At 34.8% G+C, this 20157-nt stretch overlaps 1 protein-coding gene across 1 annotated transcript in view; it reads left to right on the top strand.

The window, feature by feature from the left end:
- LOC148113109 (SH3 and PX domain-containing protein 2A-like) overlaps positions 1-20157 on the top strand; it is a 99312-nt gene that overhangs the window by 54851 nt on the left and 24304 nt on the right. The window contains exon 3 of the mRNA XM_087872852.1: positions 14509-14584. Coding sequence (XP_087728978.1) covers positions 14509-14584 — 76 coding nt within the window. The remainder of the gene's footprint in view (positions 1-14508; positions 14585-20157) is intronic.

The following is a 20157-nucleotide window of genomic DNA, read 5'->3' as shown; positions in this document are numbered from 1 at the left end:
AGCTATATAACTGGCCTGGTTTACAGTGTTCGCTAATCCAGTTTTGTTGATTGTGGTTTGATGAATATGCCAAACCACATGAATGTGTGTGAATCCATTCTGAAACAGAGGAAGAGTCTCAGCAATGGGGAATGCCAACAATTTTGGAGATTTCCAAAATGGACTGGGATTGGTAAAAGTAGAAATATACACCATTCTTATTTTTTTTCTTCAAATCTAGTTGCTTGGTAAGAATGTATAGTTCTAAATCAAGGTACCACATTACATTCTATTCACTACATTTAACTTTGTGTTCAGAGTTTAGTTTGGAGCGGGCTTATTGTCAGTTGTGGGTGTAGGACTACAGCATCAAAAATGCCAAAAGTCTGTGAATATAGTCAGCCCAAAGGAGAAAAACAGAACTGGGGAGAAGCAGCTGCAATTTTTTTTAAAATACCTGCATACTTCCTCATTCCATTGGTTTGTCATCAAAAGCTTGCCTCATCACAAGGCTTCTACAACTATGTCATGGTCACATTCCACAATATTTTAAAGGAAGAACATCAGTCTTGCACACCATGACCAATGTAAAATGAGGTCAGTTTACTTTTGGCTTGTGAAACTATATATATATTAATATATATCAAAGGGAATATTTTTCAATATATTAATATATTCAGGAACAAGTCAGAAGTGGTAGACCCATATCAGTCAATCAGTGTTGTACCAAAATTTGCTTTGAAATTAACAGAATAACAAAGTTGGAAGGGATCTTGGAGGACTTCTAGTCCAACTCTCTACTCAAGCAGGAGACCTGATACCAAATCAATTCCAGACAAGTGACTGTTCAGTCTCTTCTTAAAAGCCTCCAGTGATGTATTTAATCATACAGTGATGTATTTATAGTATTTAATGTGTTTCCAATTATTTAGGAATAACATTTCACCTGACTTCCTCACTAATTCAAATTTTTCTTCAAATGTGATCTTTTCCATGCAGCCAGTCAAAGAAGAGCAATCTGACAATCTTGTTTTTAATCAAAACTGCTATACTCCTCCAACACTGGAGTTTATGTTAGCCATGATCCAAAAGATAGATCAATAATTTATTAACCCCTCTTCCTATCAATGTTCGTTGTGAGGCAAAAAATAATTCACCATTTCTCAACACTACATTTTTCTCCTCCTATTCCACTGTTCTCTCTTTGTACAATTAGTTTGTAAGCTACTTGGTCAAGGAACTGTAAAATACCAGATTCCTGCAGTTCAGAGGAATAGCTATATAACATGTCATGCTTTGAAATTTAGCTTAGCTCTCTCTAATTAATTTACAAGCCTTTCATATGATATAGAATATCTTCACTTAATAATTCTATGCTGTATTTGTTAACATTGACCTTTATTTGTGGGTCAGACTGAAATTTCAGGCTGAAAACTCACTTAAGAAATACATTTACAGTAAACTGCTATTTCTTTGGCATATTTAAATAACCAAGTAGGTGTGAAGAAGCTGTAAGAAAACACAGGAAGGGTGCAATGATCTCATAGATTTTCCATTAGGGATCTGATCAATAATCTAGACTTTTTCACTTAGTAACTCCTTTGATTCTAATTAAGAATTTCTTTGAAGTATGACACTTTGATATTCACTCTTTCTTGACTTAGCTATGATTAAAGAACAGTGCAGTATGTGAAACTCAACAAGAAAACAGTGAAGTAAGATGCCTTAGAAAGATATTCAGCGGAATCCTAATTTTTGATGCTAACTTTGCTACAAAAAAAAGTCAGAAAGAAAAGGCTAATTGGAATCTTGGAATCATGCAATATGTCAAATTATAACTGATAAATTGTTATTTTAGCCATGAGTAATGGAACAAACCATACTTGGGTGGTTTAATTCAGTATGTTGAGACATCAATGATAGTTTACACTATTTTTTACAGTGCATCCCAGCCACTGAACCACTAACTAGTTTCAAATGTATTCTTCAGAAAGTGTAAAATCAAAGTTGTGTCTAGGATAAAACAGATGATCATTTTAATATACATTGAAGACTATAAAATGAGTCAGTTTATGTAGCCTGAACAAGCTATAAATGTCAACTAAAGGAGCATGGGATGAATTTGTTCCCAACTTAAGTTGCACGTTTCTATCCATTTCATGGCTCTTTCAATGTATACCACTATATGATGAATGGACTCAATAGCCTGAGCCTGCCAGCAGATACGAGGGACTAGGATATTTCAGAGGACAATCACTTCATCAGAAAATTCCCACTTGCTAGGTCCTTCTAGATCAGGGGTATCAAACTCAAGTGGTTCGATCTGGCCTGTAGGTCTGTCCTGGTCAACCCAATGCAAAGAAGAAAGATCAAGCCAGCATAGCTTCGGCCTGGTCTACCCAGTGCGAAGAGGAAACAGGACAGCAGTTTGGGGACTGTCCACACCCACCCAGTTGGCCACACCCACCCAGTCAGCCATACCCACCCGGTTCCCCCAACCACAGCCTACAATGAAATTGAGTTTGACATCCCTGTTCTATATCAATAACACTTAGACTTATATACCAATTCATAGTGCTTTACAGCATCCTCTAAGCAGTTTACAGAGTCAGCATATTGCCCCCAACAATCTGGGTCCTCATTTTATCGACTCTGAAGGATGGATGGCTGAGTCAACCTTGAGCTGGTGAGGCTCAAACTCCTGGCAGTGAGCTGAATTAGCCTGCAATACTGCATTCTAACCACTGCACCACCACGGCTAGATCACATCTCCTGATAGATGGGACCCAGAGTACATCCCTTTTATTGGACCTAGAGGAGCAGGTAGAAACTATCAGAGAGAGGCAGCCCTACAAATAACTTGGTCCTGCCTATGAAAGGTTTTATAGGTGACAATCAGAAATTGAATCAGTGTAGCTTATGGAGCAGAAGTGTAACATGGTGTACCAAGGTGTGCCTATAAATGCTTCTGCTTCCAGCTCTATATTGTTGCATGTCTGGATCATGTATTCATGCTGAAAACCGCCAAATTAGATCTTCCCATGAGAAATGTGTTAATTAGTACAGTATGAATAAAATGAGCAACATTCCATGGCAGAGATGAAGGTGAATAAAAGATCTTTACAAATCTCTGGAAATTCCTTCTAACAAAGCTACTGCTGAAACCTTTTCTCCACCCACAATTTCACAACTGCCTTGTTTCCTTGAATATGGTCTCTTAGAAGCCACAATATTCCAAAAAGAAACTGGAGCTGTTAATCATTCCATTTGATCCAGGACTGCCGAGCTAGTTTTACTCTTCCTAGCAGCTGTTATTTTCTTTAATTAGCACAAATGAAGGCTTGGAGGATAGAGATACTTGGGTGTTAAATATATCAAATATAATTCCTAGATTGAGTTTCCACTTGTTGCACAATGTTTGTGAAGGAAGCTACACAGTTCTGTAAAACCGCTTAGAGAAGGCTGTAAAGCACTGTAAAGTGGTATATAAGTCTTAAGTGCTATTGCTATTGCTATTATTTTCTTGATCTGCCATAGAATCTCTCTCAGGTCATAGATTGTATTAAACCACAAGAATCATATTCCCGCAATCCACAGGTGCCAGAGGACTAGGCAAAACTACAGTACTGCTATCTGTAATTTTACAGTTTTGTTATTTTTTTGGCTGACATCCCAGGGACTTTTGCAGTATTTGGCCAGTAGAATTGAGGGACTCTGTCTGGATCAAAGCCATCATATATGGGATAGGGGAAAGTTAATTCCCTTCTCTCCTTGTGACTCATTTGCAATTCTGATATGTTTTCTGCAAGGCTTTTTTTACACCCATAGTATCTTTGGATTAGTTTCCTGTTTCAAGCCCTTATAAAAACAGAAGACCAACATGAGATTCAAAGATTTTTCTTTCCTTCCTCCTTTCTTCTCTCCTTCCACTGAGATGCAGAAGAAATGATGATAGGGAAGGTGGGGGGGGAAAGGGGGGGAGGAGATGAATTCAAAGTTGAGTTGTATTTTATCATACTGGAACAATCAGAAAAAAATTCTTAGAAGTGTGGGCAACATGTGATGAACGGACAGCTGCATTCTGCTGTTCTGTTAGCCAAATGTGACTGGAAAAAAAATCTGTTTTTTTTCTAAAAAAATCTGGAAAAAAAAACAATTCTTTAGAAAAAATAGATTTAATAAATCACTGGACAACTGTTGTAGCATTTAAATTAGCAAATTATAGATCTGGTTGATACATTGTGCTAAGCCATTGTTAATTGTGATTTGTTGAATAAGCCAACACTGTTTTCACACACCTCATTAAGTCAAATCATGGTTTGTAATAACAGGAAAGTGTGTGTGTGTGTGTGATACAATAATGTCTATATTTACTTGGCACACTAGACCAAATAGAAAATACTATCTTTAGAAAATACTATCAGACTGTAATCAAATGTAATCAGACTTCATTGAAGTATGTTTGGCTGTTCTAATCTGGCTTGGGCAGAATTTTAACATTGCTGCAAAATATAAATGTCCAATCATAAATGAAAAAGTGTATTAGGAAGGAGAACATTAAATGATCCAACATGTCTCAGGCTGCTTCATACCATGAAACAAATCTGTGAAAACTGCTTAAATTGCATTGCTTGTCAGATATTTGCATGCTACACTCAAGTGCAAATTATTCAACCACATTTTAGTTTTGTGTACTTTATGTACTCAGCTCATGTGGTCAGTTCATTGTGAACATTAAAAAAATAGATTAATTGTATAAGCCATGTTTAAATAAACTATAGAGAAGTATTATGACATTCTGTTACAGGAGATTGCTATGCAGATTGGATTGGTTTCTATAAGTCTTTCTTAACAGTACTTGCTATTGTGAAGCTTGTTCTTTGTGGTGATGAGTCATTGCCCACAACTGGTTCCCCATATAATGAAAACTACCCACATGAAATGATTGAGCAGTCTCACAAGAGAGATCAAATTATTTCTCTTAATAGGAGTCTTCCTATGAGATAACATGAGAACATCAGTGTGTCCGAAATGTACCCTATTGACCTAATATTCTGTCTCTATGTGGAATGGAAAGTCAGCATTTCATTCCTGTGGCTCTTTATAAGCACAAGAATGTAAGCACATTCTTGTGCTTACAAAGGTATTACTAACCAAGGACACACATGGTTTTCTGGAGTTATTCTTGAATTCCAAATAAAGATGGGGAATTATTGTTCTTTTTGCACGAGGCACAAATGACCAGGTTCAAGTTACCATACTTTGGACACATTCTGCAAATGTCTAGCTCTCTGAACAAGTCTATAATGTTGGGAAAGGTAGAAAGAAAGAAAGAGAAGAAGAGGACGTCAGCAGCAATTACAGAGTCAGCGGGTGCATAATTGGAAGATCTGAAGGATCATTTTGGCCACAGATCATCCTGGAGAAAGTTTATGTAGCCTCCAAACACAATCAAAATCTACCAAACCATTTCCTTTTCCTGTCATATTTGGCTTTCTGCATCAGTGCTAATTTCCAAGGTTTCAGTCCAAGGAGACTTTTTAAAGATTCTCTCTGCTTCTTATTTTGCCATTTCACATCAGAGAAAGATTAAAGTATAGAATAAACAGCTCAGTGTTTCAATACCTGCCAGAAAAAGATTTCAAAACATGTTTTTTTTTCTTTTTTCATATATACAATGTTTTCATGAATATTTGTGTTTACAATACTATATTAATGGTTTGGTAATATTTAATCAAAAGTTCAAAAATTTCACTGAAATAATAAAAGACTTTATTATTTATTATACTTTTTTTTTCAAATCAGCTGGTTGAATTGTTGAGATTTCAATAACTCTCAGTGAGGCTTATGCTCAAGTAAGTCATTCACTTTTACTTTAACTTGTTGGCTGAATGTATACAACATGTGAAAGGGCTGACATTAGCAAGGCAGGAGACCAGCTGTTTCAGGTTTCTTCTGTAAATAGACAGCAATTACCAAAGTCTACCAAGCAACCTGCAAGCATTATTTAATTAGAAGGGTTAGAAGAAGAATCCTAGAGTTTTAATCATTGAAGATATATGTAAATCTTTGACCCTTTGAATTACAATAGGCAGTCAATTGTGTGTGAAACTTCACTGTTGATTGCAATATATGAGTTCACTGCCAAGTTAAGCTAAAAAGTTGAAGTAAGGAATAAGTATCAGATCAGTGATTTATGTCAAGCACAAGTGTGAAGATTGACGAGTTAAGCTAAAATGTAGTGCTTAATGTCTGCTGTGACAATTCTGTGGTTAGTATATGGTTCTCTGTGTTTTTCTCTTAGTTATATAGGATAAAGATATGAGACTGACCTTTTTAATGCTTCCCAAAAAGCTCATGATCTTTTAAAAGAGAAAGATATTACAACAGGTCTGATTATAATCACCATATTGAAATGGGGATTTAATGATAGCTCTCAGCATGTTTCACTTTGAGCAGTCTTGGGTGGGCAATGGAGAATTGAGGTTTAGCATCATCTGAAAGGCCACATGATCTGAATCTCCTCCCACATGAACCAGTTAGTCAATTAAATCCCAAAACTGCTTTAGAATATTTGATAAGCTAGGTTAATTAGAAAACTCTCTTTCACCAGATTACTGATTCTGAGAAAGGATCTCCAGGCTGTTAAATAGTCCATTAGATCTCTTGTTACAACTCTCTCTCATGTCCATCAGCCTGTTTGCCATGTCAGCCTGTGCATTACTCTGCACATAGCAGTCACATGGTAACAGCCTATTCATCACCTCAACTCTGCCTCCCTGTGGGCCTGGGCAGTCACTCAGTTTGCAAAGTTAGATCAATGGTTGAATGGTTGATCAATGGCTCACTGAGTAGATATGCAATAATATAGTAGCAACATGAATATGTTCAGAAAATGGTAATATAATAGTGAAAAGATATTGGGTGCAGTTATCAACTAAAGCTGCTGTTCTAAACGGATCTTACTTAAACAATCCCAAAAGTACCAATATGAAGATAGGTTTTCATTGAGATTGAAATCTATTTATCCCTAAGTCTTTAATACTCAGATATTTCTACATGAAATCAATTCTTGACATGCAAATTTGTTCTAAGGATTGCTGCTGATGTGGAGTATATGCAAAATAATCCAATGAAAAATGAAAACCTAACAAGGCATTTAGAAATGGAGCGGATGGAAAAACAAGCTGAAATGCAATAAGAATTTTTTAAAATGTGAACTACTTTGCTTTTAAAGATGAAAGTGTAGAAAGAGCTACTATCTGCATTTTTCAAAAGTTTAGTGATCCACAATTGCAGGAGATTTGAGGAATACTGAACCAGATATTTGGCTGATTTTAGTTTTATTTGTTATTTTATAGATTATTTGTTTATAGATTACCTAAATGTAGGCTAATTTGATAGCTGAAAATGATTATTTGTTTTTAAATATTGTGGAAGATGGGTGGGCTTATTGAGTCAGCTAGATGCATTATTAGAAGAAAAAAACAGCTGATTGTCTTGTAAGACTTAAAAAAGTGGCTTTCAGAGCAAATATTTTATTCATTGCTATCAAAATAGTAATCAGAAGTAGTTGTGCTTGAAAGAGGATTTCACAATTGTTTCCTGCATTTGGCTGAAAATAAATTGGTGTTTTATCAACTGCGTTTATCTTGTTACCTAACCATAATTTGTCCCTCCACATCTAATAAAGCAAAATAGGCTTAGAATATTTGAGCTTTCAATCCAATTCATTGAACTTTTCTGTAGAGATATACTCACCTTCAGTGTCATGCTTTCCTAACTGATTTTGTTTTTGGAGAAGGCAGACATCCTGTTTCCAATTTCCTTCTCTTCCTTTTCTGTCTTGATTTAAGGCTGCAGTCTTGTGCACAGTTTACTTAAATTCCCTTAAAATCAGGGAGATTAACATCTGAGTAAATTAAGACTCAAGTATTGTAATATGTTAGAACAGTTTTATCTTATGAAATACAGAAGGCCCTTTGGGGCGGGGCAGGGAATCTGACATTATTGTTCCAGAAAAAGAGTTATAGTTCTTTTTCTTCTTTCTCTTTTCTCTTCAAAGGAAAATTAGACAAAGAATGGATTCATTTGCATGAGTCACATGTGTACTCTGGATATGTACTATATCCAGATATCTGGATTTGCATGATACACTGAATCATCCACTAAGTGCATAAACTAGATTGGGAAATTGGACATAGCTAATTTCTAGTCATGTGATCAGTGTTTCTGACTGGCCTAGGTTTAGTGAATTTCACAGCTGAATGGAATTTCAAGTTGGGTATCTGCAATCTTAGGCCAATCCTCTCATCCAGGTGATACCTGAAACCATTGAGAACGCCCAACCTAATGTTATCCATCAATGATAATTTCCAGCTAAATTTACAATTGTGGCTAAAAGCATGATTTTGTCGAATAATAATGTGTTCTTCCATTAGAAAAAATTACTTCCCTGTTTCATCTATAAATTGGGAAACAGATGTTTTCCAAATCCACTAAGTCTGTTCTAAAAATGACTTACTGAATAATCCTACAGAAATAGCCATAGTAATTGCTGCAATTTAAGAGCTCCGTGGAGTGAAACTCTCACCTTGCCTACCAGATTCTCAGGAGATGTTCTGAGAGACAAGATTTGTTGCTATGCTTCAACTGAGAAAAGTCTTTGTTTGGACCTTGCTCACAAGTCCTTACTCTTAAATCAAGGGGGATAAGTATATTTGAAGAAATGTTGATTATTTCGGCATATAGTCAAAGGCGTTTATGAATTAAAACAGAAATTGAAAAAAAAACCTTGTTCCTCTGTTTCATTAAAAAAATGTCATTGTATTCCTTGGCAGGTATATTTTTCCAGACAGTGAAACCCTCTGCAGTCATTATGGGATACAGTTTCAGCCCAAATGGCCAAGCTCACGAACTCTTGCATTCCCAGGATATTATGTTTTTGTGACATCAGGTGCAATTTCATTGCAGAGCAATTAAACAATAATGACATGTCATTCTGCTTCTGACACCTATGATAACACAGATCACACAAACTTATCAATGTTTCAGAACCAGAAGAATTTTCCAAAGATTTCCAGGATGCCTCTGTGAACATGTTTTAGAGCATAGGTACAGGTTGCTTCTGAAAGTCTTTATGGACAAATTACAGATTACATTAAAGTGTGTAGAATAAAGTCTTGATCATTTTTGTTTTATTTTTAAACAAAAGTTCAGGACAAATCTGATATAATGCTTTTCAAAGAGTTAATAATTTCATTAATGGATTGTTAGACTAAGAAGTTCATATTTGTTTCATGGAAAGAGAACAAGAACTATTAACCCTTTGCCTCTCACTAGTCTGATTCCACATGCATTATTTCCACTGGAAAGAAAACTAGTTATTATCTTAATAGGGCTTTGCTCTACCAGTCTTCTCAAGACATTTAAAAATCTTTTGATGAAAAGAAGTAACATAGAGAAAGCAAGAAGTTCAACCTGAATATCAGGTTATGGTTAAGATTTGAGAATTAAGTTTATATTGCAAATTAATCCTGTTATTCATAAAGCCAATGTTATCTACCTTTTGAATGTGTAAGATGTATTTCAATGTACTAGGCTACCAAGAGCACAAACCTAAAAATACTTTCTGTGCTTGCTCAGGTTGAATGGTGAATATCATACTAACAATTTACTCTTTGTTACGTTGAAATTCTACATCTTTGGAGAAAGGTATGGAAAAACCTTTGATATAGTGATAATCTGGTTTAGTGTAATGAACAGACATGATCAGTGTGGCACTACACTTGAGGACTTGGTTAAAAAAGAAAGGCGTCCTCATTTTTAAAATTTTTGCTGTAGATACATTAGGATTCAGCCATTAACATTGAGCCATTTAGTTTCCTGCTGTGTTAACTTACTGTCTTCTTTCACTAATTTAACTTGATCTACTGTATATCAGTTAATATATTTGCCATAACAAAAATATTTAAATATTAAATATAAATTTTTGTTGGTATTTGTATGAACTTGCAAGATTGCTGTATCCTTTAAGTGATTATAGAAGGCTGGCAGTTGTGGCTGATCTTTTGGTGACTCCATATGCCTACACAATTTGTGGTGTATAAGCCACATCAATACTGTCAATACACATAAATAAGTATTGGTTCTAGAGTCAGTCTTCCACATTAGTCATATTTATTGTGCTAATGGAAGATTTCTGGATTCTATAGCTTTAGTTTTCTACCTCTGTTATCTATGCTGTGGATAAATAGTGCTTATTTAAATGCCATATAACCCCTTTGATGTGGTAGAAAAGGCTTGCATCAGCCAAACAAGTGTACTTCTAAGAATCACGCTAGGAATGCGTCTGTGTCAGTTCTTGCCACAAAGTCAAATCATTCTGAGACTAAGTTAAATCTATCTTCCTGGCTGAAAATGCAGTGACAGAGAATAAGCGCAGGCCCAAGAGAAGATTTGATATATTATATCCAGAATAAAAATAACAAAAAGATATAATATGACTTATGGAGGACAAAATTGAAAACTTTGAAATGGAAGGAAATATATGTTTGCAGGGGAAGAGATGAAGAAATAAGATAAACATGACTGGAAAAAGAAAAAAGAAGATTGAAACAATGTGATTAAAAATAAAACAATGTACAGGTGGATTGTAGTAATAAAAAGGAGGTTTTTACAGAAATTAAGAATGTTAAAAGGAATTTATAAACATATTTAAAGGTATGTTTGAAGCAAGAATTACGTGTTAATGTTAAATTGGTATGAAAAAGGATAAAGATAAATATGGTTAATTTAAAATATTAAAAGGAATTTATAAATATATTTAAAGGTATATTTTAAGCAAGAACCATGTCTCAATGTTAAATTGTTATGAAAAAGGATAAGGATAAATATGATTAACGTAAAATAAACTATGTATAGATGGATGGAAAGAACAAAGAAAGGATTAAGTAGGGATAGTTAAACACAGCACACAGCAAAAACATAAAAGGATATGCTGTGTAGTGGCCAAAAAACAAAATGAGCATGCTGTGTCTCAACAGCCAAACAAAAATGGTTATGCTGTATAACAGCCAAAATAAAAATAATATGCTGTGTAATGGCCAAAAGGCAAAAATGAGTATGCTGTGTTTAACAGCCAAAAATAAAATGGTTATGCTGTGTTTAACAGCCAGGAAATAAAACTTTGTTGGTTTAACAACAAAGATGAAGATAAAGATGTTGGATTTTATAGCAAAATAAAATGAGGTGGGATAGCCAAATAAGGAGTATGTTGAGATTAATAATTAAAATGAAATGAATTAGTTAGGTTTAATAACAGAAATAAAGACTATAAATGTTGAGTTCATTAGTAAAAATAAAATGATTATGTTGGAATTAATTACTTTATGAATGTTTATAATAATTGTGATGATCTATATTATTAAAATATAGGCATTTAAGCAAATGAAAGAGAAAAATGGAATTATAATTGATTAGGATTTAAGATTTAAGTAACGGGTTTTTGCGGATAATGGCATAGTTAAATAGATAAAATTGAGGGAAATAACTGAGTAAAACATTAAGTTGTGTTAATTGAAAATTAAGATTTGTTAGTGATTTGTATTAATTTGTGACCGGATCAAAAGCTTTGTTTTGAAAAAATGTGTTTTATGTTTATGTTATAAAAAAATAATAAAAACCTTTAAAAAAAGAAAGAAAAGAAAATGTAGTGACAGCAAAACACAGGGCTGAAGGTATAGTTTTGTTCTTTTTTGAACTAAAGTAGTGTTAGGACTGATTGACCTGAGACAGTCTTTACTGTCTATAGAAAACCAAAGCATAAAAATACAGATCCATGAAAATTTTCCATCCATTGAAAGAAAAGAAACATTATGTTATGTCCCTGTGGTTAGGAGCTCAGCAATGATTAATTTCAAGTTTCACTAGCACAAAGGAAGCTATGACCCTTCCCTTTTTAGCCTTCCTGGCCTAGGATTTAAAAATAAAGACACCCTCCAATTAAGTGATAACTTAGCCTCAGAAGATTATCTCTACAGCTTCTGTAATTTTGCAGTCTTGCAGGAAATTGAGACTTCAGAAAGGACTTAAGTCTAAAGACAGCAATAAGCATGGTGGACCTAAGCCTTCTTAAGCCCTCAATTGTCCAAGAGAAGGCCTAGACAACAGTTCTACTAATGAAAGTTCTAAACTTGTGGCTTCCTGCACTGAGCTCTCCAAGGTACTGACTATTTTTTAGTTTTGTCAGAGCCAAATCTTCAGTTATTGGTTGTATACATAATATGTGTAGGTCAAGAAGGAAGACTAAATGTTGTGTGAAGAGTTAAGACCAAAGTTACCGAAGTTAAGGAAGTTAGTTTTAGCTCAAATAGCTCTGTACTTCTTTGGAGCTAAACTAACTTTCCCTAGCCAGCTAGATTATGCAAACAAGAATGAGAGGATAAATCTTTTTTTATTACTGGAATGTATTTGAAGTCACTTCCATTAGTCCATGTAAGTGGAAACTTTGCAGTTTGGGTTAATAGATGCTTTCAGGTCAGATAATCGGGCATTAATTGGATTGCTGGGAGAAGCCACTATAAATTAATTCAACTGACATACTAAGCCATGGGCTAGATTCATATAGTGCCTCTAACTAGATCAGAAAGAAATATTAGCTGTGTTCACACAATATGCTGAGCTCAGTTACTTTTAATCTTAATTAGTTTTTTTGTGGGTTAGCATGTTATGTGAACCTAGCGCATTTAATTTATAATTCAATATATTGTGTTGCCATAGAGAAGTTCAAGATGTTTTGTACATTCAATGCGAGTTTAACTTAATATGTCATTCAACTATGCTATAAATCAAAATGTTTGTAATCAAATCTTGCTATGGGCTACCTAGCATTATCATTGTCTGGCATGTTGTATGAACTTGGACCAATGGTTACGTTATGCATTTTGCGATCAATGGTTATGCAATCAATAATACTTCAGGTACAAGTGCATAAGATATAAGATACTGATACAAAGTAAAGCTTCTCTAATCATGTCTTCACTGTTCCTGCTTTGATTTTTTCCATTGGTGTATGGGCATAGGCGAACCGTTTTGAAAATGAACAAGTTAGGTCAAGGGATTTGTCTTTCCTCACTCTACATGTAGAGGCTATAATGCAGATTAATTTTGTTGTTGAGTTTTATCCCACCTTTCCACACTCACTAAAACTTTGTAACCCAAGTACACCATAGCTGAAATGATAATAAATGTGCTCATCTCTGCATTTGGGGAATGAAGAAGACTTCAGAAAAGCTGTTTTAAAACTGCTTCAAAATCTTCACATGAACATGGCCATAGCATCCTAAACCCATTTCAATTTCTAGATTTTACCACCTGGGCTTTCTTAAATATCCACAATTTAAAATGTATTATGTACATAAATGTGATCATACATGTATGCACTAGATCAGGGATCCTCAATCTTTGGGTCACAGCCCTCTACCAGGCCTTGAGTCTTTTGAAACCAGGCTGCGGAAGTGGCATACACACATGTATGCATGCACATCCCACTCACACATGCAGTGGGTGAGAGCGTGCACACACGCTCATTTCTGTGAGTGGACCCATTTCACAAATGCAGTTGTGCACACACAGAACCATCCCCTCCTCCCCACCCCCGGCAGTCCCCAAAACCAAAAATGTCATGGAACTCTGCACTACGTTTCTAGCAATTTTGTTTCAGTATTAGCTTTATTGTGATGCTTCAGTAAAAAGCAAGTTATTGAAAATTTAATTTGAGAGGATTTTCTTTTTCTTTTTTCTTATTTTGGGGTGTTGCTTAACTTTAATAGTTGTATAGATTAAACATTTATCTATCCTGTGACTAAATGTTTGGCCAAATATATATTTGGCCAAACATTTGGCCTATATATTATGAATGTGCTGTATGTCATTTGCTATGACCACACACTGAGTTAAGCATGCAGAAAATGTGTGGTCAGCAGGAAAGGGAGAGTCTTTCAGAAAGGGTGATACAACCTTCAACTTTATAAGAACACATTTTGTTCTAACAAAGTTCAGCAGTTTCAGTGAGTCAGTATTTCCAGATCCCTAAGAAACTTTTCTGCTTCATATATGTCTCTCAAGATACATGGAGAGGCACTGTCTTTTATGGGGGATGAGTCTGCCAACAACTGTATTTGATGCTTCATTGAAATTCTCTGGTGGTTCTGAGGCTGTAGTTTTTAGTAGGTAGGTGGTCTGTCTTAAATTGTGGGTGAACCAAGCTGGATTGTTATTCCATGAAGTAGAAAATGTCCAATATAGGAATTGTTGGAGTGCCAGACTTTAATTCTATGCCAGCTCTGATATAATTCACCTTGATTCTTGGGAACATGGATTCTGTCTATAAATTACATTTTTTTAAAAAAAATTATTGTTACAGCTGATTCTCTAAATGTATTATAATCAAGAAAGAGGTCATGCTGAATCTGGGTTTTGGGAAAGTGTATGGTAAATTATAGTTCATAGTAAATATTTCTTTTGCAGATGCAACTTTTGGATAAATTCCCTGTTGAAGGAGGCCAAAAAGATCCCAAACAGAGAATCATCCCATTTCTTCCAGGTAATACCTTAGTGACTATTTAAGTATTCTGACCGATAGCATTAAAATCACTAGGAAAAAATGGAAAATTCTGCTTCAGGTAGAGATTAAATTTTAGGCAGGTTGTTTGATGCAATTCTAATTCCTAAATTGCTGTATAAATTGGAATATAGAGCAGAATATAAAACCAGATCTACCATATCTTTTATTTAGTTGGGATGGTGATTTTTAAGCTTGGCTTGGGGCTGATTCAGTGTGCAAAAAGAAAGCTATGTTTACAACCCATTTACAGGATTTTATGTAGTTAGTAGTCAGGAGAAACATTTTGAGATTATGGTTATTAGTTCAGTGAAACATCTCTACAGCAGAAAAGTACACATCAAATGCACTTTTCATGATATTCAAAGTAGTATTTTAAAATGGAAAAGTATTTAAATCTATAGTCTATGTTTAAAATAGTGTATATACTGTAATTCTATAAGTTTGAAACAATCATGTGAATTTCAAAAACATGTCAGATCAGAGAGAAATAATAGGACATTATAATTGTAGATTAAACTAAAGAAGGTAGATACCAACGTTTGCTTTCTAGATGTTGCAGGTCTCCCAACTTATGACTGTATGGCAAATGATGATGATTGAAATTGCACTTTAAAGTAACTGGAAAGCCTTGTCTAAAACAATGCCAAACTGGAGAGAAAAAGGCCTGGAAAGCATCTGGGTCAATAATGGGAATTCATATTAGCAGGTTTTCTGGAAATTACCCACATCAAATTCCCATTGTGGGATAGAATCCATGCAATAGTTCAACTGATTCCAAGCAGATATCAAAGGTAATTGGAAATGTCTTCCGGTGGCAACCCCCCCACACACACATTAAAACTGAATCAAATTAAATTTATTTATGATCAGTGATCAGCAAGGTGAAAATACGACTATATTTTGAACAAAGCAGTGCATTGGTTATATAAAATCCGAAATGGAAGATTTAAGAAAATGGGAAAAATGAAAAATTGGACAAGATACAATGGAACAATATTAAAAAATTAAATAAAATTGAAATTAAGTAAAGGTATATAAAAGATAAGAAGGAAAAAAACTTAATGTCCGCACTCCATTTTATGCCTTTTTATCAAAATTGCTTTAGATAGAAATTTAGCAACTCTGTTGGTGCTGGTGGGGTTCAATTAGCAAATTAGAAATTAACCAGCTGTCTCTAGTTACAGACTTTTTTTTTTTTTTGTTAGAAGAATTAAAGGTATGTCTGCATGTAAATCAGCATAGAAATGACACTGGATAAATACATGTGATGGGGAACAATATCACTTAATGAATGGCATTCTACTATGCCTCCCATTTAGAATTGCTGAGGATAAGACTCTAAAATGAACCATAGAAAATTGTGCTGCCGAACAAGATTGAATAAGTAGTTTGCAGCTATAAAAGATATCCAATTTGGAAGTGACTACTGAAGTATTAAAACTAAAGGATGCAACTGATAAGGGTATAGTTTCTTTTGGTCCTCCTTTCATTATTTTATTATTGCTGCATTGCTGTGATTTAACATGCATATATCCTTTTAATTACTGGGTATAGTTTCTTTTGGCCCTCCCTTCATTATTTTATTATTGTTGCATTGCTGTGATTTAACATGCATATATCCTTTTAATTACTTATGCACAAAGGAAGCTGATGTGTACCTGAGAGTTTCAGTGGTTCAACAATAATATACAATAATAACAACAACAATAATATAATTCTCCTTTATTTCTTTCTTAATTTGCTGTGTAAAGAAGTATATGTTAATGCAGGTTACTTCATTAAGAGTGGTTTCATCTGTCTCTACATAATGTCCCTAGAACTTTATTAATTTCAACAGCTTATCATTAACTACTGGTACATATAACAATTGAGACCATATTTCTCTTGTTTTATTAGGTATTAGATGCAGGATGATAACTTACGTTGGATGCAGTATGACTTACTTTGACTCACTGTAGTGAATACATGTGGATTTGAAGCTCATTAAAAGATTAACTTTTTATTTTAACTCAAGGGTAAAAACAAGTTATACCAGGGGGGTTGGAGAGAGAATGAAAGAAGCATGTAGAAACACAAAGGCTCACAAAAGCTTGTCTCAAACTACTTTGTCTTCAGGAAAAGCAGGAATAACTAGTAGCTTCTAGACAAACAGAGCTTCAGTGCAATCCAGTATTTATGCTGCGTAAGAAGTAAAGCCCCATGTCATTCCTAAGGTATTAATTCATTAATACCCATTTTTTAAAACAGGGGCAGCAAATTTCCTGGGCAAGTGTTGAAAATTGCTCTTCTGGAATTCCCATTCTTACTACTTTTAGTTTCCCAATAGGTATACATCTACATATCTTCTACCAATTATTATTGCTGCATTCTAGTATATCTTCAATAGACATTAATTAATGCTTATTTTGATAAAATGTTTACTCTTGTCACCATCATCCTGACTGACTCCAGCTGAGTTACCAATTTCTCCTTATCTAAAGCTGTTTACTTGGCAAGCGTGTTTCCTTCTGCCCTTCACAGACTGTTATCTCAGTGTTGAACATCTGCTTTGCTCGTCAGAGGTTCCAATTTCAATTTTCAGCATCTCCATGGAGAACTAGGAAAGGTTTCAGTTGGAAACTTGGAAAGTTGCTTCTATTTAGTGGCTGGGTATACACAACAGATTGGATGAAATGTGATCAATTAGTTTGTGGCTAGCTAGGTTTGCAAATCTAGTGCAGTTTGTTTACGATTCTTTGTATTTTATAAAACTAGGCAATTGGGTTAATCACCGTGCTGATATTATGAATATAACCTGTTTTAAAAACATTGGGATAGATGGATCACAGGTCTGCTTAGCACAAGTCAGCTTCTTCAAAGTAGTTTGGATTTTAGAACAAGCACCAATCCCCAAACCAAATGGATAATTTAAAGAAGATAGTCAGAGGAATACAATTCAAAGCCCATTGATAACACACATGTTCTTTTTACAAACTGGTTGTTTTTAGTAGGAAGGAGGACTGAGAGTCCATAATATGCATACACTCTATAAATCTATAATATTTTCTACTTTTCATTTCTAGACTGTTGGCTTTTGGTTAGCAACTCAGTGTAAGGAAAATCTTATTTTGCGGGCTGTAACTGATTAGCTTGTAGTTCAAAATCTCTATAGAAAATCAGGTTCTGCCTGGGCCCAGGGGGCACACAGGTATACTTGCCATACACCTTTCTGTGCCTTCTTTATGGCAAATAGAATTGCTGTATGCATATGCACACCAGCATTTCCTGCAACAAACACTTGAAAGGGTTAATTGCAAGTCTTGTGATCAAACAAGTATGTCAGGGACTGCCAACAGTGTTCATTCTTGGCTTATCCTTTGGGTGGAAGTTGCTAAACAAACTCTCTGTCTGTGGTTTGTTTGTCATTACAAATACAGCAGTGTTATTATAAACAAGCCATCTTTTCTTTTGATTTACGACCCTGAATGTTTATAAGAGGAACCATCCTGTAATCCAGTTATGAATGTATGACCAAAAAAATCCTGGAAGATAGCCTTTCAAGCTTCCCTTAATACTGGAACTAGCAGAAGTTAAATTGGAAATGATAAGTTTACTCAAGTTTGCTAAAACAGAATACTAAAGCATTCTGACTTATTGTGTAAGTTGTATAAATAAATAAACAATATTCATTTTATAAATAAATAAACATATTTCATTTTATTTTTAAAGTTCAGTATCTAGTCTGTAGAAGTTTGCTTTATAGAATTCTTGAGAAATTCAGCTTCATCCCAGTGCTGTTACATATACATAAGACAATTGATTGTCATAGATGCATCCAATATTATATGAGATCAGGTTACCACAAAGTGAGAGTGGTGAATTGCTTGCAATATTTAAAATACTGTTGGACTAGTAATAGCTATCATACAATAAGCCAGAAGGTAGACAGCCAGTCTCCTATACTTGTAAGTCTTCCACAAACAATTGCAAACTGGCTGTTCAATATGTTTTGCTTTTAGAATAGTGAAGAGAGTTATGATAGATTACAACACATAATGTTATGATTTGTGCAGTCACTGTTCTTGGTTAAAATGAAGAGCTAAATATTATTCCTGTAATTATTCTGGATCTCCAATAAAACAGCTACCTGATGACTTAGGAACAAATACTTCTGTATATTCTACTTATAAAGCTGTCTACCATAGCTCATGGCTCTCCGTACCAAATGAAATCTTTTCATTGTTTCCTTCTCTTTTCCTTCAGTTTTTTTAATTTCCATTTTCATTTCCGTAATAGTCATTAGCTATTTTTTTTTCTGTCACAAAAGTCCCATGGAAACTTCCCAGCAGGCAAAACTGTACTATGACTTGGTTCTTCTCCTTCCTCAGTGATAGGACTTATAATTATGGTGCTGAATGAAGACCGGAATATTTCAGGGTATTCTTTCTGAATACTCAATGTTTCCATGGAATTTTAAAGCCATTGAATTTGAAATCAATTGCAATTTAAACATGAAGTTTAAAAAAAACACTAAAAATTTGATACCTATGTCTGGAGAAATTTCTATTAATGTTGACTGGTTACTTATTTATTTCTTATAAGCAATTATACCAGCAACTCTGGAAAGTATAAAAAGCATTAATATGCCATATACTATAATTTGTGTAGCATCGTCACCTACAACAAAGTCTGCTGTAACAAAATGGCATTTGGATCTATACAAAATGTACCAGCACAGGAGCTTGTTACATAATTTGGGGACTATGACTGAGAAGCCACCTTGAATGGAAGGAATCTTAAGAAGACACTATATAGGATCAAGCACGACAAGCACAGTCATGTTAGTAAGACAGACTATGATATATTCTGGTGCCACATTATAAAAGGCTTTGTAATTAATAACTGGCACTCTGAATTAGTCCCAGGAAACCAATGATAATCAGTGCAGTGACAAATGGTGGACCTCCCCTCCTTACATGTTGCATTATATTAGTTTTAGCTTTTGCTTGCCTTCTTAAGGAACTCTCATATACCGTGTCTCCCTGAAAATAAGACCCTGTCTTATATTTTTTTGAACTCAAAATCAAGCGCTTGGCCTTATTTTCGGGGAGGTCTTATTATTTTGGGGCGCATGGAGCAAGATGGTGTTCCTCTTGCTGTCTTACCTGATTTCCAGCTCTATGTTTAAATATTTTCGAGGAGGGCTTATTTTAGGAGGGAGGCTTATTTTAGCGCACGTGCTCAAAAGCCTGATTGGGTTTATTATCAGGGAATGTCTTATTTTTTTTTTTAAAAAAAATTGATTTATATGCCGTCCTTCTCTGGAGACTCAGGGCGGCTTACAATGCATAAGGGGGGAAACAGGGTAGACTATATTGTAATAGTCCAATTGTGTGGCTATGCTGGGCTGAGTTACATCCATCATAGCTTCAGGCTCAGGTTGGACCTTAACTGGTATGTCACTCTAAGCTGGACAAAAACTCTCTGGTCATAGCATCCACTTGTAGTTCAATCAGGAAACATGAAACCAGGATGGTTTCCAAATTTCTGACCTATTCTTTCATGCAGAGTAC

Source organism: Pantherophis guttatus, chromosome 6 (assembly GCF_059756535.1).
Source record: "Pantherophis guttatus breed Tessera chromosome 6, ASM5975653v1, whole genome shotgun sequence".
Classification (NCBI taxonomy): domain Eukaryota; kingdom Metazoa; phylum Chordata; class Lepidosauria; order Squamata; family Colubridae; genus Pantherophis; species Pantherophis guttatus.
Note: the sequence above shows the minus strand (reverse complement) of the source record. Positions and strands in the feature narration are given on the sequence as shown.